This window comes from Solanum verrucosum, unplaced genomic scaffold, assembly GCF_900185275.1.
Source record: "Solanum verrucosum unplaced genomic scaffold, falcon-dt-bn FXZP01000086.1, whole genome shotgun sequence".
In the NCBI taxonomy this organism is placed as follows: Eukaryota; Viridiplantae; Streptophyta; class Magnoliopsida; order Solanales; family Solanaceae; genus Solanum; species Solanum verrucosum.
Window position 1 is genome coordinate 656,867 of NW_026020100.1, and position 24,781 is coordinate 681,647.

Sequence of the window (24,781 nt, forward strand, 5' to 3'; positions counted from 1 at the left end):
ATTTGATTTTTTTGCAAAATTAACAATTACACCTGTATTTTGCAAACTCTATGACAATATTCCTAAAGCAACATGTACAAAAGCAATAGGAATGTACCAAAAAGGGAAGGCTACGTGTGATAACATTTATAAGTTTATAAGCAATAGTAATAGTAAATTCGGTTTCATTTAAGTCAATGCAGAAGCAACCTTTTCTTTGTTTGTTATTTTGTGAAAAAAAAATCTGTCATGTTTCTAGATAAGAATTTTGTCCAGTTAATCGAACAAACATTTTTTCCAGTTATAGTTAACAGTCCCACAAATCACATCCAGAACAACAAAAAAATATCTCCACTAAACATCTTTCTTGCTGTAAATCGGGATTTCCCCAATATTAATACAATTATTTACCGTATAAAAAAAGTTATAGACTAAGCATCATTTTAACCCTCAAACCTATGGCCACTACTACATCAAGGTAAACATGTACCTGACACTATGAAGTCTCAAGTAAAACTGTCCATCATCAACAACTCCACTAGCAAAACAAAAGCTCAAGACTTACCTGTGGACTCTTATGATCCAAGGCTCATGAACTTTTCATGTGTTCCCACAAAAATTTTCCCACTAGGATCACATTCATTTTTTCATTCACAGATTAAATCTCTAGCTGAGAGAGAGAAAAAATTGACAAACTAGCTGAGAGAAAATTTTAGCACAAGGAAAAAGTTCTACCCTCCTAGAAACGACTAAAATTTGGCATGACAAGGCAGATAGTGTAAGCTTTGAAAGAAAATGTTTAGACTGATCCATAGCTCAATTAAAATCTATTAATCTACTCTAAAAAAATAACCTGCAAGCAAGAATTCGGTCAACTGTAGTCCACTCAGATCGAATAGCAACATAGTCCTCTTCGGAGTTAGTCATTGACGACATTTGACGATGAAAATTGTTCACTTTAGTCTTAAGACGTGGATGCAACTTGTAAGCTTTCAGAAACTCTTTTTCAGGCACCCTGGAAATTTGATAAGAGAATATAACTTCAACAACATAAAATTGCAGTTTACAGCGCAAGAAAAAATTGCTAACAAGGAGCAATAAAATCTAATAACCATGATAAAATAAAAATAAAAAGAAATCTAGCACTAGTCTGAGAAAAGGTCAACTGGTTAAGAAAATTTTAATAACAGTACTATGAATCAAAGCACTTCAAAGGCGCGCTTAAGCCAGGAAGCAAGGCTCAAACATATTGAGCGCTTTGTGTCACTTAGTAGGCGCTTCAGTGTCATCATCATGGCTCTAAGGCATACTTTTCCTTGTAAGTGAGAGTAATCCTAAAGAAGCGACGCTAAACAACTGATATTTCACATTATCATTTTTTTTTCAAATTATTGTTTGTATATTAGTTATTCATACTTATAATTATTAGTCTTGGATTACAAATACATATTTGTATTTTTTTTCCATGCCTTTCTTCATTGAACTCTATGCTTTATTTGTGCTAAAAGCCCCAACGGACCTTAGAGCTTTTTTGCGCTTTTCGCGTTTGATAACGATGACTAAAAGAAGCTCTCATAAGATAGTAAATTGTCAAAATTGAAAACAGAGCCCAGAGCAAATAAAGTAGCAGCAAAAAAAGGGTTGTTGCAAAGAGATACCATATGCAGTGAAGATACGACAATCCTTTCCACTTCACAAGATATTGTTTAACAAATACTTGCTTCGACCCCATATTAGAAGCATCACTATCATCAGCAACAGTTGGGCGCATTTCACAATCCAATATCTTGTCAATATCATTTAGGGGGCTTACCTACAAAAATATGGAAAATCATAGTGACAGAGAAAAACTCTGATAGTACAGACAAATTTTCAAGAGGAAAGGAACCTACACACTCAGGGCACCTCCAACTGCTAGGAAAAGGAGCTTTTAATGGTGGAAGTAAGCACTTGGGATGGTAAGCATAAGTGCACGATTCACAGTACAAAAGATCGCCCTCTCCTCCACAAGCTTGACAGGATTCATCTTTCTATAAGTTAACTTTCATCAGTTCTCCGGTGCAAGTAAAAGTATTGAAGATCATTACCATGCGACGAAAAAAGTGCATGCAAAGAAAACGACCTCTCTAACGTCACATGGTAGGGGTAAGGTTGCATACACATCACCCTCCCCAGACCTCACTTGTGGATTACACCGGTATGCTGCTGTTGTTGCAAAGAAAACAAGTATGGTAATGCAGTTACAAACTGTGAAGTTGATTTTTGTTTCCATTTAGATCAGTGAATCCCACAAAGTAGCATAGAGATAATGCAATGTTATTCAAAGACACAAGGAACGCTCGACTCTAGATGAAGAAGTCGGTACATACCACTCATTACTACTTTTCAGAAGCCTGCTATCTACCATACCAGGCCAGAGGCATCTTGTTTTCAACAGGTCAACCAAAAGGGAATGACAAATAGTCAAATAGTAAAAATATGATGCACTTCACGAATACCATAGGGTCAAAGTGCTAAAGCTAAGAAATACAATGTATGTCACCTCAATGAACTAGAGCGGAAAGGTATTTTCTGAATGGAGAAAACAAAAACTTTCAGTTTCATCCAACAGGGGGAAAGAATCAAATTTCAATCAAAAGGGAGCGACACCATTATAAAATTAAGGGGCTGTCGACAAGTATACAGAAAGATAGCTTGTAAAAGCAGGACTCAGCTGTGCTTTGCAAAATCTAGAAACATCTACATAAGTAGAAAGTCGGTATAACTTATTGGAGTCCTTGAATGAAACATTTAGGACTTTGCTCTTTTAGCCTGTATATGAATGGAAGAAAGTTACTTACGAAGTTCGGCTGCATTCAATAGTATATTCGGGGTAGTGTCTAAACTACACCCTTCATTTTCAGATTGAATATTTCATTGTTCTAGAATGACTTCTATTTGACTTTCCACAGTTATTAATATAAAAGCTTCTAGTATATTTTATTCACTTGGTAGCAGTTTTGAGGTCTGCATTAGAGCAGCCCAAGGGTGTGGCTTAGTGGTCAATGATGTGGGTTGAGAACCATGAGGTCTCATGTTCAAATCCTAGTGAAGGCAAAAATACTAGGTAATTAGTTTCCATTTGTCCAAGTGTTATTGGATAGAGTTACCCAGTATTTGTGTTGGTACTGTGTTGGTGGGAGATAGCATGTACTCCGTAGAATTAATCGAGGTGCACGAGCTGACCAAACACCATGTTATCAAAAAGACAATCTTCCATATTTTTCTTTCATGGGAAGAAATTATGTTCAAGTAAGCAAGGATCTCATGAATCCTGTAGTTTATCCCCTGTGTATAGACTTCAAGGTAAATTGAATGGCTAAGTTCTCCCCTCTAAGCTTGACTCTATGTTGGATTAAGTTTTCGATGAAAAACTAAGTAAACCAAAAATAATCGTCTTTCCTCGCAATGATCAACCCAAAGCCGAATTCATCTATAGGTTCTAAGTCATATCATAAAGCTGCAATTCAATTTATAAGACAATTCACACTCTTTTTTTTTTTGATAAAAGTTAAAGTTATAAGACAATTCACACTCTTATATGTAGTAAACCAAAATAAGAATCTGCCTTTCCTAGTGATGACCAATGTTATGCCCAATTCATCTTTAGGATCTAAGTCATATCCTGAAGTTGCAACTAAGTTGCTACAAATTTATTACACTAAAGATAATATGGAGAACATACCCATTTACAGACTAGTCAAGCAAAGAATGGACAAAAATATTAGCATAGAAACGTAATATTCAAAAGGAATTTACCGCGTCAGGACGGAAAATTCTCTCAAAGTTTTCCTGTCTGGGCTCAGACTTCTTATCAAATTCATCATCAGAGTCATCAAACAAACTGTAAATTGGTCTTCGATCTGTTCGCACGCGAAGCCTCTCCACTAGGCTAGACATTTGCTGCATTAAACAAAGGGGGAAAACTACGCATGTATGTTAAACATTCCATAAAAACCCAAAAACAGAGAACATCATAAAATCAGTTGAACAAAATTAAAGCCATAATACTTCTAGTCCACGAAATCAAAAAAAAAAAAAAATGAGAGAACATAACTTTTGAGATGAAGCAAAGTGAACATAAGAATGGATGAGCCTGCGGAAGTTAGTACAGTACAATATGAGTGATAGGCACATGTCAGAAACCTTTGTATAAGCAGAGCAGATCCACCTAGTTTCAAAGCGGACACATTTGGCCACAAAAATTATTCACTTTTTTCCGGAATAACTTTTTACTTTATTTGAAAACCAGTGTTTGTGGTCATGAAGAATTTCAAATCCAACTTAAAGTTGTAATTTAAATTTGGAAATCAGCTTATAACTTGTTTTCAAACTCACTTTTCACTTTTGAAATTGTATTTAAGTACATCCAAGTATAAACATTATTCCAAATATTCATTGCTTAAAGTATAACCAAAAACAACTCCACCTCCATAAATATTAAATAAAGTGAAAATATTTGGAATCTATGGCCAAACGCCTACTTAGTAGAAACAGCCTATCACTCTCTAATCTAGTATTGGATAGACTGAGTGTTACCATTTCATTTGCTAAATCAATAGTATCTGAAAATGGAACAATTGAGTTTGCTAAGAGGTTCGGGATACGAGATATGCAAAAAGATATCTCTCTCATATCTCTCAAAGCTTTAATCTTTGAGTTACATTTGACATGGGTGGATATAGCATGAGGGACGCAGTCGCTACAACCACAACCCACAACCCTTCAATTGAACTAGTACACTTTTGCACAATTTTCTTTTAATTAAATACTCAAACTCGCAATCAAGAACTTAAAATCTTGGATCCGTCACTCCGAGTTCAAAATCAAGTAACATAAAATTACTAATACAGAAACTTAGACGAAATGAAACTAGAAATTGAGTAAGAAGAGCTGAATCACCTGCTACCTGTTCGTCAATTTGCCCAAGAGAAACTAACGAAATTGGACGAAATTGACAGTAAAGAACTCAGATTTGCTGAAATTTATGGGTGTAGGAGCGACAGAGATAGGAATTTGTTCAGTTTTGAGGTCTGTACCAGACAACTACCGACTTGCTCCTTCAACAACAGAGGAGTGTCTCCCTCTTTGCGAGTTGAGTTAACTTTGTTCCGTTCTTTTCTCTTTTGTTTCTTTTGGGAATATAACAAGAAAATGACCAAAATGGTCCTGATTTATTTTATTTTATTTTCCCTCGACTCGAACTCATAATTTTCGAGTTGGAATTAAGGAATGAGAAGTGTTTATCATCCGACTAACTCTCTCTCGTCTTTTGGGTAATTTTTTATTTTGATTCTTAATATATTTTAATTGATTAAAATGATCTTTAATATAGGACAATGATGTTCATTTTGATCTTTAATATAGTATTTTATATAATTGAAATGGTCTTTAAAGTAAAATAAAAGGGGTTTATTTTTGTCATTTAACTTAAACCTAATAGATTTATAAAAAAAAGTATTTTAAATTTAAGTTTGGATCCGGCTAACAAAATTCACCATTGTTAGTTCCAATTTCCAAATAAAGAACATAATAAAATCGAACATCATTTTCTTTATATTTTTCAATCAAAATTTACTATTTTCTTTTTTCTAAAATATTATTTCACTCACCTAATACTCATTTATGTTCTAAGCAAAAGAAATAGTAAATCTTGTGGGAAAAAATAGAGAAAATAATGTTAGATTTCATGAATTTATTCTTTGGAGCTAACGAAGAAACAACAATGCTGGATTTTGTTAGCCATTTGGATTCATATTAAATCTTGTACTTTTTTATTTTAATAAATTTGTTAGATTTAATCAAAATGAACACTTTTTATTATACATTAAGGAATTAAGAATTATGTGAATCAAGTGAAATATATCAAGGATCAAAATAAACATTTATTATACATTATTAATGATTATTTCAATCAAATGAAATATATTAGTTGTCAAAATAAAATATTACTCGTACGTAAGGACATTTGATTATTTTTCTCAAAATATAACACATTCTTCTCTTGTAGAAAAAAACTCAAACATTACATGTAACTCCATTTTTTTTTTTCTAATAGTTAAATGTTTTAGATTTTTCACTATATAATTTTTTAGAAAAATTATCTCATTTTAGATTTGGAGATTCATTATTAATTTATTATTAATAGTAGTATTTTTTTTAATAGAGAATATGGTTATTATATAAGAATTAATTAAAATATCAGTCATCAGAGGGGAAGCTAGGTGAGAATTCGTGGGTTCGAACGAACTCAGTAACTTTTCCATAGATCCTATATTTGGAATAGAAAATTAAATAAATATATATGTATACTAACTTGTGAACTCCTAAAAAAATTAATTGATGGCTTAGTGATAAAGAAAGAGTTGTGAAAATATTTATCACGCTAGAGTTGTGAATTCAAAAATTTAGAACTCTCGAACTCTTAATCCTGGCCGCCTCTGTCAGCCATAACTCTGCACACTAACTCATTCAAATAAAATATTATAGCTTTGCTACACGAAAGTTCAAAGAAGTGAAATTTACATACATGCATCAAATGCTATATAAGTATATATAAAAAAGTTTATTTTTCTTAAACAAGTAAAAGATAATCTAAAACTAGCCTGCAAAGGACGGACCCATCAATGTCTTAAGTTATAAAAATAACATTTTTTTTCCCACTAGATATATAAAAAAAAAGGTGAAGTTTATAAAATATCTAAAACCACAATAGAGACGTCTTTGGGGGGGAGAATATTAAGGACATATTATTTTTCCTCCTTTTTACTCTTTTATACGATTTTTTCAGATTTTAAAGTTGACAAATTGGGTTTCAAAAAGCAACTTGTCTAATTTTAATAGCAATGACATGTTTAATCCATGTTTCCCAAAAGAATTTGCTAAATTTATTTAGTGAATATGTTTGCGATTGTAAAATTTTGATTGGATATAAAATGGAGTATAAGATGAATACAAATGAGCAAGCATAATTTGTTGCATCTCCTCCTTATCCAACGTTGGCTGGTTCTTGATTTTGCTTTTATGGACAAATTCCACTAGGTGTAGTATTATCAAAGTTATATATACATCGCAATTTATGGACAAATTCCACTGTGGGAATCAAACTCTCACCAACAAAGTGAAAGTGACCAAACCAATTGAGCAACTAAAATTCCCCTTTCAGTTGTATTTCTGCAACCCTATCCGAAACAAAAATTTCCCTAAAGGTAGATTACCTGCGCATACATGAAGAGTACCTGCAACAATAGTTTCTATTCAGGAAAGATCATCAACACCTGCTCCACTTCTTTGCCCTTCAACAAGTATACATGCCCAATCGATTATACATGAAATTTGCAATAAGAACACAGCAAATACACATTTCTCCTTGTATTAAAAGTGAGTTCACATTAGTCTCATTAAGGATAGAGAGGCAGCTCTAGTCAAGCGCCAAAGATCATTTAAATTGCTAAAAAAAATTGCCTGAGCAATCAAGTATAATGCATGAAGAAAAACTGAGCTGCAATAGAAAATTGTTTTGTACCTTCCCGCGTAAATCTTATTATCCTTTTCCTCTCGATTTTCCTTTTTTTCAATTTAGACAAATAATGGTGGAACATGATTCAAATCCATTCTATGAACTCAACGATACATCGCTAATGTACACAAATGTAACAATTTGATGTCTCCTAGTTAGAACTACCTCAAAAAATGTTGCTGGTATCTAATACAGGCAGCTGAGTATCTCTCCTCTGCAGGACCCAAAAGTGGGAACAGAACCTGCCTCTTGGCATATAGTAATATGTAGATCTTTATCATCAAGAATCCTTGTATCAAAACAGGCAACTGTTGGACTAGAAACAACCCCAAAATTTGTGATAACAGATTTACAGAACATGCCTACATGTGAATCTTTATCTGCCCATTGGTTCTAGCTGAACTTCCATGCAGTCAGACGAACCTGAGTCTTTCTCTGCCATTGCCTGGCTTGGACTGAGGAGGTCAGTGTCCTCCTCCTCACCACTACCCAGAACCCAATTGCTTCTGCCAGATATTCTATCTCGCCTTTTCTTCCTCTCACGATACTCCAGATATATCACTGTCAAAACGCCAACAAGAATCCACAGAATTAAAGCCCACATCAGCCTATGAACATCTTCGTCACCATACCTCTCTCCTAAATGCTTCATTCCAGTTATAAGAGCTGCAATCCCAACAACAATGGCACCCCTGCCCACAATGACATGGATATACTCCCAAACACGCCGTTTTGAAGAAACCTCCTCCGCTGCTCCAGGTTTCTTAGGTCGTAGGTATGCATTGATAGGTTGTGCAATAGCAAGAACTATGGCCAGCATTCCAAACTTAACATGAAGGGAGCTGAAACTCAAACCGCGAAGTTCGGCTACAGCAAAGAGAAAGCCAAGGAAGACAATCGATAATCCAGAATACTGTAGATAAACATGAATCTGAAACCACCCATCTCCCTTGATATGTTTCAAATATCTAGCAGCTAAAATACCACCTGGCAGCAATATTCCCCAAGCCAGAAACATCATAAACCCATGTACAGCTAACACTGGCCGTAAATCCTCCTCTGCCTCTGCTGAACCACGCATGAGCAGCACTCTGATAGGCCTGCTGCTTGTGACGGAGTGCATATTTCTCACACTCAGATGGTCATCTGACCATTGAGCACCCATGGCCCAGATGACTTTGAGTGGTGTCGTAGGATCAACAATATTATTGCACTCCGGCTTATCATCCAGATCGCAAGAGGGACGTAGTGGACGGGTGAATTCCATAGTAATAATACCATTCTCTGACTTGCATCTTGCGTGTGTCAGATTCTCATTAGTTGGGTGAATATTGGAAGCATCTCTTCCATCAATCCAGTATGTGCTTACTTTCCCATTACCAGTGTCATCAACCCAGCCCACGTATGCATAACTATTCACCATACCACGACCAAAACCAATTGCCAAATAACCACTCTTTTTCTCCCCTCGAGCTGCAATGGAGATTGAATTTTCAGCCAACGTCCAAAAGAAAGTAACCTGCTGATCATCCAGAACTACGCTGCTGTTATACATATCAGGTAAGCCTGCATCAACCACTTGAACTTTCCACCCCATTTTCTGAGCATATAGAGACTGATAGTAAACTAAATCTGGCGTGTTACGATCAGGAGCCCAAACTAATTCTGTGGGAGTGGCTTGAACTCCTTGTGCTTCAGGGCCCCCAAAGTAGATAGTCTCTGACATATTCCTCAATGTAGCATTTCCACCAAGTGGATCTGAGGTTATATAGAAGGCAACATCATGCCCCGCCTGAATTGAAAACTTTACTTGAACACCCCTCTCTACCCTGAGAAGGGGTGCCTCTTTCTTGTTGATGTAAAGAACTTTTGAAGGGTTTGGAGGATTTGGGTAAAACACAGCTGGACCTGTTGAAACAACAAGTGGTCCTTTTTTATCTGCGATGACAAGGTCTTGATCTTGTTTATCTTCTGCATCCAGCGGCCCCAAGCAATCATCAATATGTTCCGAGACATTCAGTGTCAAGTGCCCATAACTACCACCATGATTTTGTGGAAGATAAAAAGGTCGGAGACTATCTGGAGGTTTTATCAAACCTAAAGCCCATATCACTCTCATTGTAGCATTTTGATTCAATTGCAAATCATACTTTGTATCCATGGACTTCAAAGGCTTCCTAAACCTAATAAAGGACACACCATCCTTCCTTTGCCCATAAACCAACCTCGTATTATTCACTAATCCAACCGGATCAGATCCTTCATATATAGTATCAGGACAAACACCCTCAACTCTCCCATCCTTGCTAATCATACACTCACTATACTTGGTAATGAAATAATCATCAGCAAATGGAGATAAATCTTCCTTAAACCCCGTGACGGTAACATCACCACCCATCATAAAACTACTCGAAGCATTCGGATTCGCCCATCCAAATGCCATGTAACTCAAAAAACCTATAGCCGCCTCTAATCCAATCTCAATCACATCGTGTTCCTCATTCAAACTCCACCTAACCCTATAATTATCTGCTAATACCTTACAATTATTGAACATTGTAGGCATCCCATTTCCCTTAATTACAGTCCCATTAACCAAACTAGGCAGAGGGGCTAAAAACTCAGTCCCATTCGTCAAATTCCTCAAAACAACGTGCCCAAAATCCGAAGCCATGGGAAGATCCCAAACAGCTAAAACATTTATATCATCCCACGTCACATTGTTCATCAATTTCACAACAAATCCATCACTTTTATAAGTTTTATTCAGCTTCTGCTCGGAAACTACAAAACCCTTTGTGAGGTTTTCCAAATGGTCCCCAACCGCACCCCACCAACGCACATCAGACCCTTCCAGCATATCAAATTGACTAACCTTAAACGAACAATCATCGATTACATTAAGCACACCTCGTAATTGATGCTGTGCCATGGAAAATTGGTATGTGAAGTTCACAAGAGATGCACTCCGGGTTTGAGGACAATCCGAACCCGGATCAGAAACGGAAAATCGAATCAAATGAGAAAAACTTCCGATTATAACAAGTAGTAATAGACGACATAGTTTAAACACCTCCATACCATATAGATCCTCAAATTTCTGTATAAATCACAAGAAAAAGAGAGTGATTTACCTCAATTGATTACTCTTTCGGCTTCATATACAATAGCAGCGTATTGAATGAAGAAAATTTTGAGATCGGCGATTGAGGTGAGAAGTAGTAACGAGGAAGGAAACAATAAAGTTAGGAAATTGCCGAATCGCCAAACTTAGGAAGATTTCGTTAGTTGGAGTTGACGCAAAGGAACTTTTTTGAGTGGGATGGGGGTGGGGGCTCGAAGCTAATTAAATTACTACTCCCTCCGTCTCATTTTATATGAGGTACTTTGACTCGACACAGAGTTTAAGAAAAAAAGGAAGACTTTTAAAACTTGTGGTCCACAATGAATGATAGAAATTTGTATGACTGTAAATCATTTCATTAAGGTTAAAATAGATATTTTATAGTTAGATTGTTACTTTATATAGAAATGTGTCATTCTTTTTGGAACTGACTAAAAAGGAAAGTGAGTCATATAAATTGGGACAGAGGGAGTAGTATATTAGTATTAGTATACTATATTAAGTCACAATAACTATCCTCTAACTAATCCAAACTCAACTAACGTTCCTCCCTAAAGAGATTTAACTATGGGGATTAAATAAGTCACAACTCACAATAGCTATCCTCTAACTAATTGAAACTCAACTAACGTTCCTTCCTAAAGAGTTTTAATTATGATGTGTCAAAATCGAATAGACTGATAAATCAAATCAAAAAAATGTTATTGAATTATTGCATAAAGGAATTTTAAGTAATTTTATAAAAATAATTATCAGGTTATCAATTTAATTTTGATTTTTTTTAATATTGATTATTGGATAAATCGATTATCCATTAAGATTTATATGCATTTTGTTATTGATTAAACCGAAAATCGAAACATTAAGGATCAAATTGATAAAGGAAAAATCGATTAAAATATCATATTGATAAAATCGAACGAATTGATGCACACACCCAATTTTGACTCATACAAGTTTAGCATATATCATTTCTTATTAATATAATTTCATAAATCGAACTCGACCCAGTGAGTATTATTATATGAGCTAGTATCGAGCACCGATTCAGGTGAGAGTTAAGACAACTCAAACCCCATAAACTATGCCGCTAGTGTAGATAGGATCATACCGAAATTTGAGCGACTTCTCACTAGCGCAAGCCTCAAGAAGGCTTTTAGTGGATTCATAAGTTAAGTTACGTCTTATACCTCGACAAGGTATAGGGCGGTTCTGGCCACGTAGGAAAGACTGTCACGATACGAGCCTACACCTTAGACGTGGTCGACATTCGAGAACCATTGTTGGTCCCCAAGCGAATCCTCATCTTGATTAGCTACAAGCGGAAGACTAACTCAAGCATCAATATGAAAGAAACGTTTAACAACAGTTTACTGAATCTCAAACTCTCTAAATATATTAGTATGAAACATAAGTTTTAAATAAAACATTTGGAATGGAAAGACTCTCCAAAAATATCCATCTATAAAGCCTCTACGGTATAAAGATGAGTGTCAAGACAAGGCCCACGACACCTACTAACAACTCATAAAAACTAGAGTCCTCTAGAAGCAAGGAGGCCTTACTCAAAAGCTAACGAGCGGATGTAGTGATCTCAAGGAAACTCATGTTCAAGATCCTAAGTACCTAAATATGTATCACAAAAATATGTAGGTCGAATGACATCAATACATTGAATGTATCGTATAGCTGAATAACAAATAACAAAACTGAACGTCTAGAGGTAACTCAACTGAAATATAGTATAAATCATGATGAAAAATCATTTAAGTTCTTACTGTAATGATACAATAATAGCAAATACTAAACTAATATATATATATATATATATATATATATATATATATATATATATAAGAATATATAATTTACTTTGTTTATTGGGGAGTTGCTCTAACTAACAAACATCACTATGAGCCTCGTGATAATACATTGTCTCACACATGCTGCCAGAACTATCATATACCTTGTCAGGATATATAATAAACTCAACTCATAGATCCACTATAAAGGTCTACTCAAAGGCAGTGAGGAGTCGCCCGAAAGTCGGTGGGATTCTAACCCACACTAACTACGTGGTTTATGGAGGACGTGAGTTGTCCGAACTCTTTATATATATATAACTCAAAGCTCAAATAAGAATAGGGTTTCTTTAAGAGGTATGTTTTGTACTCAATTTTTTTGAAAATTCTTTATATCTTTCTGAAAATAGTACTCATTTTTCAATGAAAAAATGATATGTTTTGGAATCATTTAGTTCCCTTAAACTCTTTTCAAAAAAGAATTTTGTACTTTAACTTGCTTTTGAACTCACTTTTAGCTTTTATAAATCAATAAATGGAAAAATGCTTGTTTAAAAGACTTTCAATCAAAACTAGGTAATTATGGTTCGTGTGGGAATATAAGCATGAACAACAACTCAAAAAATTCAATGCATAATATAGTTCAACTCATAATCAAGATTTTAGAACTCATAATCAATAACTTAACTCATATCAAGAATTTAGACTCAAAACTATAAGTTAACTAATATCAAGAATTTAGAACTCACACTCAATTAATTTAACACATATCAAGAATTTAGAACTCACACTCAATTAACTTAACTCATATCAAGAATTCTCGAAACTAAGGATATAATCCTAGATTAAGTTTCTACCGATTGAATTGAGATGTATGGCGTGATGACGAAATCAATCCATCACTGAGAATAACCTTACACATCTAGAAGAACAAAGTTCATGAAGCAGTTTGAAGAAAAACCTGATTAGAAGTCTTGAAATCCTAGTTTTTTTCTTCTTTGCGATTTTCTTTGAGTTGGGGAGTTGAGAGGGTAAAGTAAAAGAAAATTGGGTACTTGGTGGAATATATTCCTCTAATTAAAGTTAAAACACCATGGTTTGGGCTTAGGAAAAGCGGGAAGATACAAAAGAAACCCTACTTAAAAAGCTATTGAAAATCTTTCACGGGGTCATCTACGGTTCGTGATTTGATCTACAGACCGTAGATTCTATTTGTGAAGTTCGTATTGAAGTTTTAAGGCTGAAAAGTTCATTTTAAGGATCCAACTATAGCCAACAGAGGTTTCTACGACTCGTAGATGGGTCCATAGGAATTGGACCCCAAATTTGACTGCCAATACTTTTCCACGAGTCAACAGTACATGTGGTAGCTTTATCTACAACTCGTAAAAGGGATTTGTAGGTCACTGACTCAGAAAACTCTACTATGATAGTCTCTGGTAAAACAATCATAACTTTTTACTCTAGACTCGGAATGAGACAAACTTTTGGTGTTGGAATGATAACCCATTGACATTTAGTTTGATAGTTCATGTGCCACCTAATTTATTATGTTGTGAGAGATATGATCATTTGAAGTTGACCTAAGCAGAATCTAATATCAAAACTTAATCAGGGAACTTTCAACTCAACTTTGTGCTAGGGGATTCTGGTGACCTTAATTCATATCCAAATTCATTCTCGCCTAAATAATTGACCTTAACACCTAAGAACAATATAAGAATCATCCGATACAAACTTTTTTCGCAAATGAAGAATGATTCAGATCTTAGCTTATAAATTTTTGGGGTGTTACAAATATGTTATATCATCACAAGATTTATAATCATGGTAGTCGATTAGAGAAACTCCTCCAAGAAAGTAAAGTATTTTATTTTAGTATTTACTACCATTGCATACCTATTTGTAAAGTTTTTAATGAATTCATTTCATATTTATGCTTTACTTCAAATGAGTTATTTTCAGTTTAGATATTTGTTCCTTCGGCTTTATTACATACAATACATTTCATGTATTTACGTTATTCGATGTTGCATCATTTTATGATGCAAATTCAGATATTCAGGATCATCAACAAGTTCTTCGTTGAGATCATATCATCTTTTCATCGGCTTTTGATGAGGCATCCCGTTTTATTTCTTTAGCAGTAGTGTTTTATGGTTGTCGTGGATCTTGTCCTGACACCTATCTTTAGACAGTAGAGACTTCATAGATAGATAGAGTCAGAGTGTTACTATAATTTTCTTCTCAGATGTTTTTGATACACTTTATCATTTATACTTAATATTTTCAGACAACTATTGACATTTAGTTTATTGATTTTAAATGAAATCAGTTTAAGCTTTCATATGCAAGTAATAGTCTTCCGCTAAGTAGTCAGTCAGACCAAGGTTTCGCTTAGGGATCAACAATGATTTTCGAGTTCCAGCCACATTCAGGGTGTAGACTCAATGTGTGATAATTCATAGGGAAAATTGTATGAAATAGCAAATTATTAATTCAAATTAAATGTTATAGCCATGGTTTCTTTTATTTGTAATTCGTAGCAAATATTTCATGTTTTTTGTCATCCCATTTGTATACCGAAATATACAAATAGATCGAAATATACAAATGCAGGATCCATTTGTATACCGAAATATACAAATGCAGGACCCATTTGTATACAGAAATATACAAATGCAGGACCCATTTGTATACCAAAATATACAAATAGATCGAAATATACAAACGCAGGACCCATTTGTATACCGAAATATACAAATAAACCCAAATACATATTTTTTATGTATATGTATACCGAAATATACATATTAATAGTCATAGCAAACATAAAGTTTGTTATGGAGCACAATTATACAAACTATAGTTATATCATTCAAATATGATTTTTATGTTTGTTAAACCTAAATTTTACTCAAAATAATCATGAAGGTTAAATATGCAGTCACGAAAAAAAGAATGTATGGGCACAGGGTCATCTCGACCATAAGGCCACTAAAACAACTGCTTGGATCTTCAAATTTTTTAGGTCCTCCAAATTTCTCTCTCTTATATATATATATATATACTAGTAAAGAAAACCCGGGCACCGTCCGGGCCCAACATTAATAAAATTCTATTGTTACTCTCTCCGTCCCATATTAGATGAGAATCTTACTAAAAATATTTTTTTCATATTATTTGAGCACTTATTAAATTTGGATAGAATTAATTAATTCTTTTCCATTTTACCCCTACAATTAATATAACCATTCCTATATTGTATGTGTATTTTTTGTAACTCATTTCAATGTGCATTGATATAAACAAAGGGCAAAATGGTGAAGTCTTTCAATGTATTAATGATTTCTTAATCACCGTGTAAAGTTGAAAGTGCCCATCTAATATGGGACGGAGGGAGTATAGTTTATGTATTGTTATAAAATTAGTAAAGATTGTTATAATATAATTTGCTCATAAGTGAGCTAATATAGAAACTTATTTCTCATTTGTCTTTTTAATTTCAATTTTAAATAGCAAATAAATGTAGCGATAAGATTGAGGGTAGAAATGAAGCATATTTTTGTAAATTTAAGTAAAAATACACAGAGTAGAAGTAACATTAGGGTTATCGATAGGACGATTCATTCGGTTATTTTAAAAAAAATTATATCATTCAATTTTTCGGCTATTTTATAATGTATAACCAAAATTAAAATTTTAAAATCATCCCAATCCTAATTTATGTGACACAAGCAGTACAAAAATTAGTCTTTTTTTTGTTGTCTTGTAGATATTTTAAGTTATTATTTATTGTAAATTATAGTACTTTTTATTAAAGTTTTTAATAACATATGTTACTTTTTATGTTTGAGAGTTAAACCAACTTTTTTTTTATATGTCTTTTAATTTTATATGTGTTTTGTCCTTTTCCATTTTCAAAAACCAATACTCTCTCCATTTTATTTTATATGTCATTTCTTTTTATAATATATTTGAAAAATATTTTGTTGGACTGAAAATATGATAGTAGTTGTTTACTTTACTTGATGTGCAGGTAGTTGTAATAATTGAAAAATAAAATATTGTTAGTTAATTATAGCATCATTTTCTATGTGATTATTAATTTTGTTGACTTATTTATATCTTGACTTACATTTACCTTTTTATTCCTCTTTCTATTTTTATTCTCTCATTATTGAATATTCTAAAGTCTACCAAACTGTAAAACTTTTTGCTTTATGCAAAATATATTGTTGTGTGTTTATAGAAAGATCAATTTTATTTTTTGGTGTATTCTTTAAATTTCAAGCACGACAACAATTCAATACTATTTTAACAAGATTGAAGATTTGTAAGCATTTTAATAAGATTTTTTCAATTTTTTGCTTGTATTGAATATTTTTTGGTTTGTTTTTATTCGAATATATTGTGTTTAGAAATAAATTAATATAAGAATTTTGACTAATATCTTATATTTTTATATCTATTAGATGATTGTTGTTGTGGTTAATTCATTATTATTTTAATAATTTATGTTCTTTAATGTTTCAAAAGGAGTTAGCTAATTCTAGGACCCATTTAATTTACTTTGATCTCAACCTAAGAATGACAAATTGAGACGAAAAAAGATTAATTAATAATAATTTGAGAAGTTATCCATCATCTAATAGATTCAAACTAGAAATAGAAACTATTTTGAGATATATTATGGTATTCTTAATGCTCTTAACTTTACTGCAAATAATCAATTAAGTAGTCTTGTTACTATCCCAAAAGAGATAGTATAAAATTATTATCCAAAGCTAATTATTCACTCGTGATTAACTAATGGTACATAATTATTTGTTATGGATCGTTCTTGATGTTAAATATTTTTTCTATCTTTCATATTCTTGAGTTTCTTTTTGATTGTGAAGGTTATTCGTGATTTTATCCGCTTTCTGATTAGTTTTATCCTTATATTTTTAAGTAAACAAATATTTATTAGAGATAATTTGACTTAGGCTTAATTGATGAAATTCCTAGCATGTTTAATTGTTAGGGAGTAATTAGAGATCATCTAGGAACGTGGATTGTGGGATTCACATGCAAAATCAAAGCAAGATATGCTCTACATGCAGTTGCAGCATGACCTGAACCTAGCGAAAAGTAAAAACTTAAAACATTTGCTGGTGGAAATAGATTGCAGGTATTACTTAACACTCTATATAGTAATAAACTCATATACTCACATAGTTTCGCTGATTGTAGGTTGCTACTCCTTCAACTGGAAGGATCATTCCTGAAACACATTATGAGGGAAGCTAATGCAGTAGCAGACTAACTAACAAATAAGAGAAATGAAAGATTCATACATGATCAACAATCAACCTTTGGTTTTTGAAGCATCTCCTTCACTAGTAATAGATGCATTCGAAAGAGATGCAATTGGGACTATATCCCATAGACTAGTTCCACTTTTGTATGATTGAACATATTTATTAACTAAATAAAATATTTCCGTTATTTAGCAACAAAAAAAGAATTGCTCTAGATCATCTAAACATTTTTTGTGAGATTCAATCATAACTTATAATTAGATAAATTACACAACAATAACTATGTACACTTTCTCTTTTTAAGGATTGGATTTAAACGTTATCATTAACCTCATTTTCAATGTCAAGCATTCATTCTCAATCTAATTAAATTGAGATGTGATATCATTGAATGGTTACAATTCATAATTAATTGACACAAATTTAGACGAGATTATCCAAATAATTGATCATACGCAAAATATATAGTAATATCTACTATCGATTTTAGATTAGTAAGGAATAAATCTTTTAAAAGGAAAGGAACAAAAAAAACTACTCAAATTTGAAAAGATACAAAATAAAATAAAATTTGTAGGGTTGTCTAACCTCCTTTTCAATGTCAATCATGCTTTTCAAAACAAATTATATTCATATAACATTAATTAGTTATGATTCATAAATAATCTACACAATTTGAGATGAGAATATACAATAATTGATGATCAATTATAATTTTTCACAAAATCGCAATTTAATAGAAACCCCATATTTCACTTTTTTTAAAGCTTATTTCATAATATCACCATACTAGTACTAAATAAAATAAGAGTTGAAAAAATATTTATATATACTAATTATAATTACAATAATAGTAATGGAAGTTCAATAAGTTTAAAACCTACTTTCAACTCGAAAAATATCATTTATATAAACTTTCATTATATCTTATCGTTAGTTATGTCTACAGTAATATAAAAATTTGTAGGCATTTTGAGAAAACTTCATATCATGTGATTTTAGATATACCCCGTCATATTTTAACATATTCATTTATCATAATTTTACATATAGGGACGGATGCATTTATAAGTCTAAGGAAGACATGTATAACACATCTCAAGTGACCTTCAAATATTTTATCTACGCTATTTACAACTTTTTAAAAATGTGGTCATCTTTTATTAATCTTGTATGATTGCACATCTATCCGAGTTTTCACATCTCTACAACACAACCTATGAATTTGTACTTCAACTTTAGTAATCTGATACATGAATTTTGAGAAGGATAGTGTGTACGTGAACCTCAAGGATTAGTATATCATAACAATTCAATAAAAGAAATAACATAAGTGGAGAAGCCACGAAAAAATAGTGAAATAGCATGACAAAACATTATGGAAAAATAGAACAATAATTACAACATAATAACACTGTAATATTCAAAATACAAGATACATTATATAGAAAAGAAATCAAAGAACAAATAACTACAAGAGTAATACTATGACTACTAATATGGAAGGATAAGTAAAACAACTCTCATCTACCTATATTAGCCGGTTACCCTAATTTGCGTCATCCATAGACTCTTATCTAAGGTCTTCTTCGATATGTTGAAGTTGTATCATGATGGCTAATCACCTCTTCACATATTTCTTCGGCTTACCTCTATCTCTCATGAAACCATTCATAACCAAACTCTCACATCTCCACACTATTCATCGGTGCATCTCATATTCGCATGCACAGTCCATCTCAATCTCGCTTTCCGCATCTTATCATTTACCAAGACCATTCACACCTTGTACTATTTTATTTTAAATTACATCTCTTTTAGTAAGTTCATATATCTATCTCAACATGTGTACGTACTAATAAAATTACAATTTATGCCTTACAAAAATGTACGCACTAATAAAATTACGATTTAAGTCTTGTCACTTCATGACCTAAAATAACAACATATTGAACTTGAAAAATGTATGTATGAATAGAAGTACGATTATGCATTAAAAAAATGTACGTCATAATAAAATTGAGATTTAAATCTCGTAACATCATGACCTAAAATAACAACAAAAATGAACATCTAACTGAAAATATTAATTAACAAAATAATAAGCATAATAATAATTAAACAACGAAAAATAGTAGAAACACTACAAAAAATTATCGAGTTTTAGAGTTAACATAGAATATAATGGACGAATAAATCCTATAACACACTTAAACCTAATTTACAAAAAAATAACATCAATTTATAAACCTAAACTACAAAAAAAAGTGTTGGTTGACTTTTTTTTATTAGTTCTCAAATACACGTGTATGCCATGTTAAATAGTATAAATATTTTAAAATTTTAAGAATTCAAACTAAATTTGTATCCCAAATAAAAATACAATTTTAATAGAAATTAAATTAAAGAAGTCTAATAAAGCGAAAACACACACAAAATAAAATAGAGAATAAGAAATATTCAATAATAATAATAATAAACCAAGATGGAAAAATAAAAAAATCGAGTCCATTGAACTCCTTTATTTATAGTCAACAAAGAATAATATGAACGTGTTATTGTGCCTTATCAAAAAAATCACAACTATTCCAGAAAAGTCACAACCCTTCAATGTGAAATTGTGTCTACTTAAAATATAATATAAATAAATAAATATAGAATATATAAGATATGTTATATTGAGTGTATTTAATTAAGGATATTATAATATTTAATAATTAAATTTGGTTTTATTTAAGTTGGGGGTATTATATTAATTAAACATTGATGTTACATGTGTTTAAAAATGAGAGGAAGCCTATATATTTATGAAAAAATTTCATATATGGCAAACGTAATTTATGAAATAACATAATATGAGTATAGTTTACATAATTACATTCTATGAGTATAGTTTAGTTTGTTATGTAACTTTTAATTTGTATAAAACGTTTTTTTTTTGTTTTTAATTTATACAATATTTTACTTTTTCATCGAATGGTAACAGTAGCGCTAAATACGGTAACAAACATTTACACAATCCCATGATTTAAGCTAAGAGTTCAAAATCAAATATTTTTTCAAAAAATAATTTTATAGCTACAGAAAGATCATACAAACTTGTTTCCGGGCACGACTGAATCATCAGATTGATCAATTTTTTGGTATAGTCAACGACAGGTAAGGTTTCATTGAAGGAAACTTCACGTTTTGAATTGCAATAAAGTATATAATTGATTAGTATAGCGTAAATGTTGAAATTATGAAACGATTTCTACTTGTGTGCCGATTGTGATTGTATAAAAAAGGAGTTATCAATTTTTCCTTATTTATACAATATTAGATAAATCGTATGAAACACTCAGGCGTTAATGAACCTATTTGTATATATATAAATTGATTATATTGTATATCTTTTTTTATACAATATTTATGTGTTATTAATTGTATATGTGACCATCATAATATGAAAATTGTATATATGATAGTCGTGTTTGTTTAAAAAAAAAGATTGTGTTGTATTTGTTTTAATTTTTTTTTGTGTAGTCTGTTTATGTATTTGAGTGTGTAATGCTTATACATACAAAATTTTATTATGTTCATATTTTTTTTTGTATATATCTAGGAATTTGTATAATCATATATATATATATATAAAAGATAACCTTATGCCCGCCTACGTGGCACCACCACAAACCATAATTCTCTTTTAATTTATTTATTTATAAAACTAGCCTTCCCCTTTCATAAAAAATTGTAACTTTTATAAAAAAATGTGACTTTTATAAAAAGATGCGACTTTTATGAAAAGTTGCAACTTTAATGAAGAGTTGCGACTTATATGAAAAATTGTGACTTTTATGAAAAGTTGTTACTTTTATGAAAAGTTGTAACTATTATGAAGAGTTGCGACTTTAATGAAGAGTTACAATTTTTAAGAAAAGTTATGACTTTTATGAAAGATTGTGACCTTTTCGAAGAGTTGCAACTTTTTCAAATAGTTTTAACCTTTTTGATAAGACACAATAAACATTTGTTCACACTACCCTTTGTTGTCTATAAATAGAGGGGTTTTCTCTCATTTTAAAACAACGAAAATTTTGAACCTCTTCTTCTTCACAATTAAATATTTGTGTACTTTGCTCATGTTGAGTGGCTAACTGACATCATTGCTTATGTTACAGATCCTAGTATGTATTTTTACAGTCATTAATTTTTGCTTATGTTATTAAGGATAAATGATAAAATGTAATAATTTTCATTTTTCTTACATTATTAATGTTTGTTACTACGTAATCTTGTATGTAATATAATATAGTGTTTTAGTTTTAATGACCTATAGGGTTTTATTATTATTTTATAAATTTCAGTGGTAATTTTACTAGTGTACAATAATTTTGTATATGTATTATATTTGTATATGGGCATATGTAATTTCGTGTTTTTTTTTAAATTAATGATTAAACTGATTGTATAATATTCATTTGTCAATTGTATATGTGGTAAGCTTGAAATCTGTTTGTATATTTGAGTGCATAATGCTTATATATACAATACTTTACTATGTTCATAATTTTTTGTATATATCTAGGAATTTGTATAATGTACTATAATTTTGTATATGTATTATATTTGTATATGTGCATATGTAATTTCATGTTTTTTTTTAATTATTGATTAAACTGGTTGTATAATATCATTTGTCAATTGTATATGTGTTAATCTTGAAATTTGTTTGTATATAATTGTGTAATGTTTATATACAAAAAGGTGTGTTGTAGTCTGTTTATACATACAGTTGTGTACAGTTTATGTACAAAAGATGGTGTTGGAAATTGTTTGTATATATAGTTGTGTAGTGTTTATATACAAAATAGTGTGTTGTATTCTGTTACCTGTGAAAAGTATTGAAAGCCACAAATTTGGCGGTTACCTACAAAAAGTGGGAGTATGATTGGAGGGAGAAGGTCGAAATTTTCCCAATTCGAAATTCAAATTAGAAGGGGAAGAGTGATTTTAGGAGAAAGATATGGAATGAGGATAGGAGAGATAAATTTGATTTTATATAAAATTATATACAAAATCTTTGGATGGCTTTTTTGATTCGGTATACAAATAGGTAGTGGGTCCCATTAATTACGACAAAAAAACTGAAACTATATTTACTAATAGTAAATAAATTAAACTATACCCTTATTAACTAATTACTTAGGGATGTTTGCCATCCCACGCAATTTTTTCTATATTTATAGCCAACGAAGGATAGTATAATCATGTGTTTATTGTATCTTTACTAAAAAATTCACAATTTTTCAAAAAAGTCACAGTCCTTCAATGTGTAAAGGTGCATGCTTATTAAACATTCAAGTTACCTATATTTAAAATTAAAGGAAGTCTCTCTATTTATAACCAACAAGGGGTAGTATGAACATGTGTTTATTGTACCTTAGTAGAAAAGTCACAACACTTTAAAAAAATCACAGTCCTTCAAAAAAGTCACAATCCTTCATTATGAAAAGGTACCCGCTTTTAATATATTATAAATAAATAAATATGTTTTAGTTGCGGGTATTGTAGTAATTTAACATCCATGTTAGAGAATTTATATTCTTAAGGTAATATGAAAGATATATATTATATTCACATATAACACACTTATTTAAAGCCTGTTTGGATTGACTTAAAAGTTGGTCAAACTTACTTTTAGTCAATTTTAGCTTTTGAAGGTGTTTGACAAAGTTAAAAATATCTTAAAATAAGTTTAAAAATAACTTTAAAAAGGTTTAAAAAAGTCTTTTAAGTTTGACTTGAAAGTCATTTAAGTTTGATTTTTTTTTTTAATAATATGTTTTTAGTTGCAGGTATTATAGTAATTTAACATCCAAGTTAGATAATTCATACTCTTAAGGTAATAGGAAAAATATATATTATATTCACATATAACACACTTATTTAAAGCTTGTTTGGATTGATTTAAGTTGGTCAAACTTACTTCTAGTCAATTTTAGTTTTTGAAGGTGTTTGACAAAGTTAAAAATAACTTAAAATAAGTTTAAAATGACTTTAAAAGGTTAAAAAAGATAATTTAAGTTTGACTTTTTATTTTTTGACTTGAAAGTCATTTAAGTTTGACTTTTTTTTTTCATTAAAAATTATTTTTTAAGCCAATCTAAACTAGTTCTTAGTGTGTTGCATGAGATTTATGGATTGTAACGATCGTTTAGGCTTGTCCATTAATGAATCTCATTTAGCGTAATAATCAAGTGCGCTTTATGCAATTTTTGTCAACTTTATTTTGATTATTTTCTCTTTTCAAACGCCATTTAAGTTTTAGTCTCTGTATAATAATCATGACGTTTGATATTCAAATGAGAACGGTGAATTTAATGTGTTTGAACTTTGACTATACACAATCCATCTTCTTATAAGGTTATGTTAGATGAAAAATAACTTTACGTATTTTAGTTTGTATATTCAAAAAATGTACATAGTTACAAGTTGCAACAGATAATTTTATCAAAATGTCATATAATAATGTGAAGCACGTTCTCTGTACTCACTTGAATCAAAATATTAATCTGATTATGATACTCATTTTTTGCAATAACTTATGAGAAATTACAAATAAGAAAAAATCGTTTTCCTTCTATAGCTAGATTAATCGTTTTTTCTCGGTATGATGAGGATAAATTTATAAATAACTACTTAAGCATAAAGACTTTCACTTAAAGCTTTGACCTTTATTTTAAGCACCGCCACAAATAATGACTTCACCTAATGTGATCGACATTGCATCTCAAAATATTTGTACTGATAAAATATATTTTTAACAACAAACAATATCATATTTAGTGAAATCCACAAGTAATATTTAAAGAGAGTAATGTGCCGTGGAGAAAACTAAACAACTAATAAGAAAACAGAAACAATCATGTAATAATGCGATAACCTAAACACATTAACCTTTTATCCTAATACGCGATCTCTATATCTTCCTAGCTAAGATCACGTACACGATAACCTAAAGCTATAC

At 31.2% G+C, this 24,781-nt stretch overlaps 2 protein-coding genes across 2 annotated transcripts in view; both read right to left on the bottom strand.

The window, feature by feature from the left end:
- Positions 1–5,093, bottom strand: part of LOC125824888 (CHD3-type chromatin-remodeling factor PICKLE-like) — a 38,424-nt gene extending 33,331 nt beyond the window's left edge. Inside the window, exons 1-5 of the mRNA XM_049504229.1 lie at positions 4,921–5,093; positions 3,778–3,921; positions 1,872–2,009; positions 1,638–1,792; positions 833–994 (exon numbers count right to left, since the gene is read on the bottom strand). Coding sequence (XP_049360186.1) covers positions 833–994; positions 1,638–1,792; positions 1,872–2,009; positions 3,778–3,918 — 596 coding nt within the window. The 5' untranslated portion in view covers positions 3,919–3,921; positions 4,921–5,093. The remainder of the gene's footprint in view (positions 1–832; positions 995–1,637; positions 1,793–1,871; positions 2,010–3,777; positions 3,922–4,920) is intronic.
- A 2,485-nt stretch (positions 5,094–7,578) lies between these two features.
- On the bottom strand, positions 7,579–10,864 carry LOC125824926 (cytochrome b561, DM13 and DOMON domain-containing protein At5g54830). The gene has a single exon (XM_049504270.1). It carries the CDS (start codon positions 10,617–10,619, stop codon positions 7,914–7,916), a length of 2,706 nt encoding a protein of 901 aa, XP_049360227.1. The 5' UTR covers positions 10,620–10,864; the 3' UTR covers positions 7,579–7,913.
- Between the last annotated feature and the right edge of the window lie 13,917 nt (positions 10,865–24,781).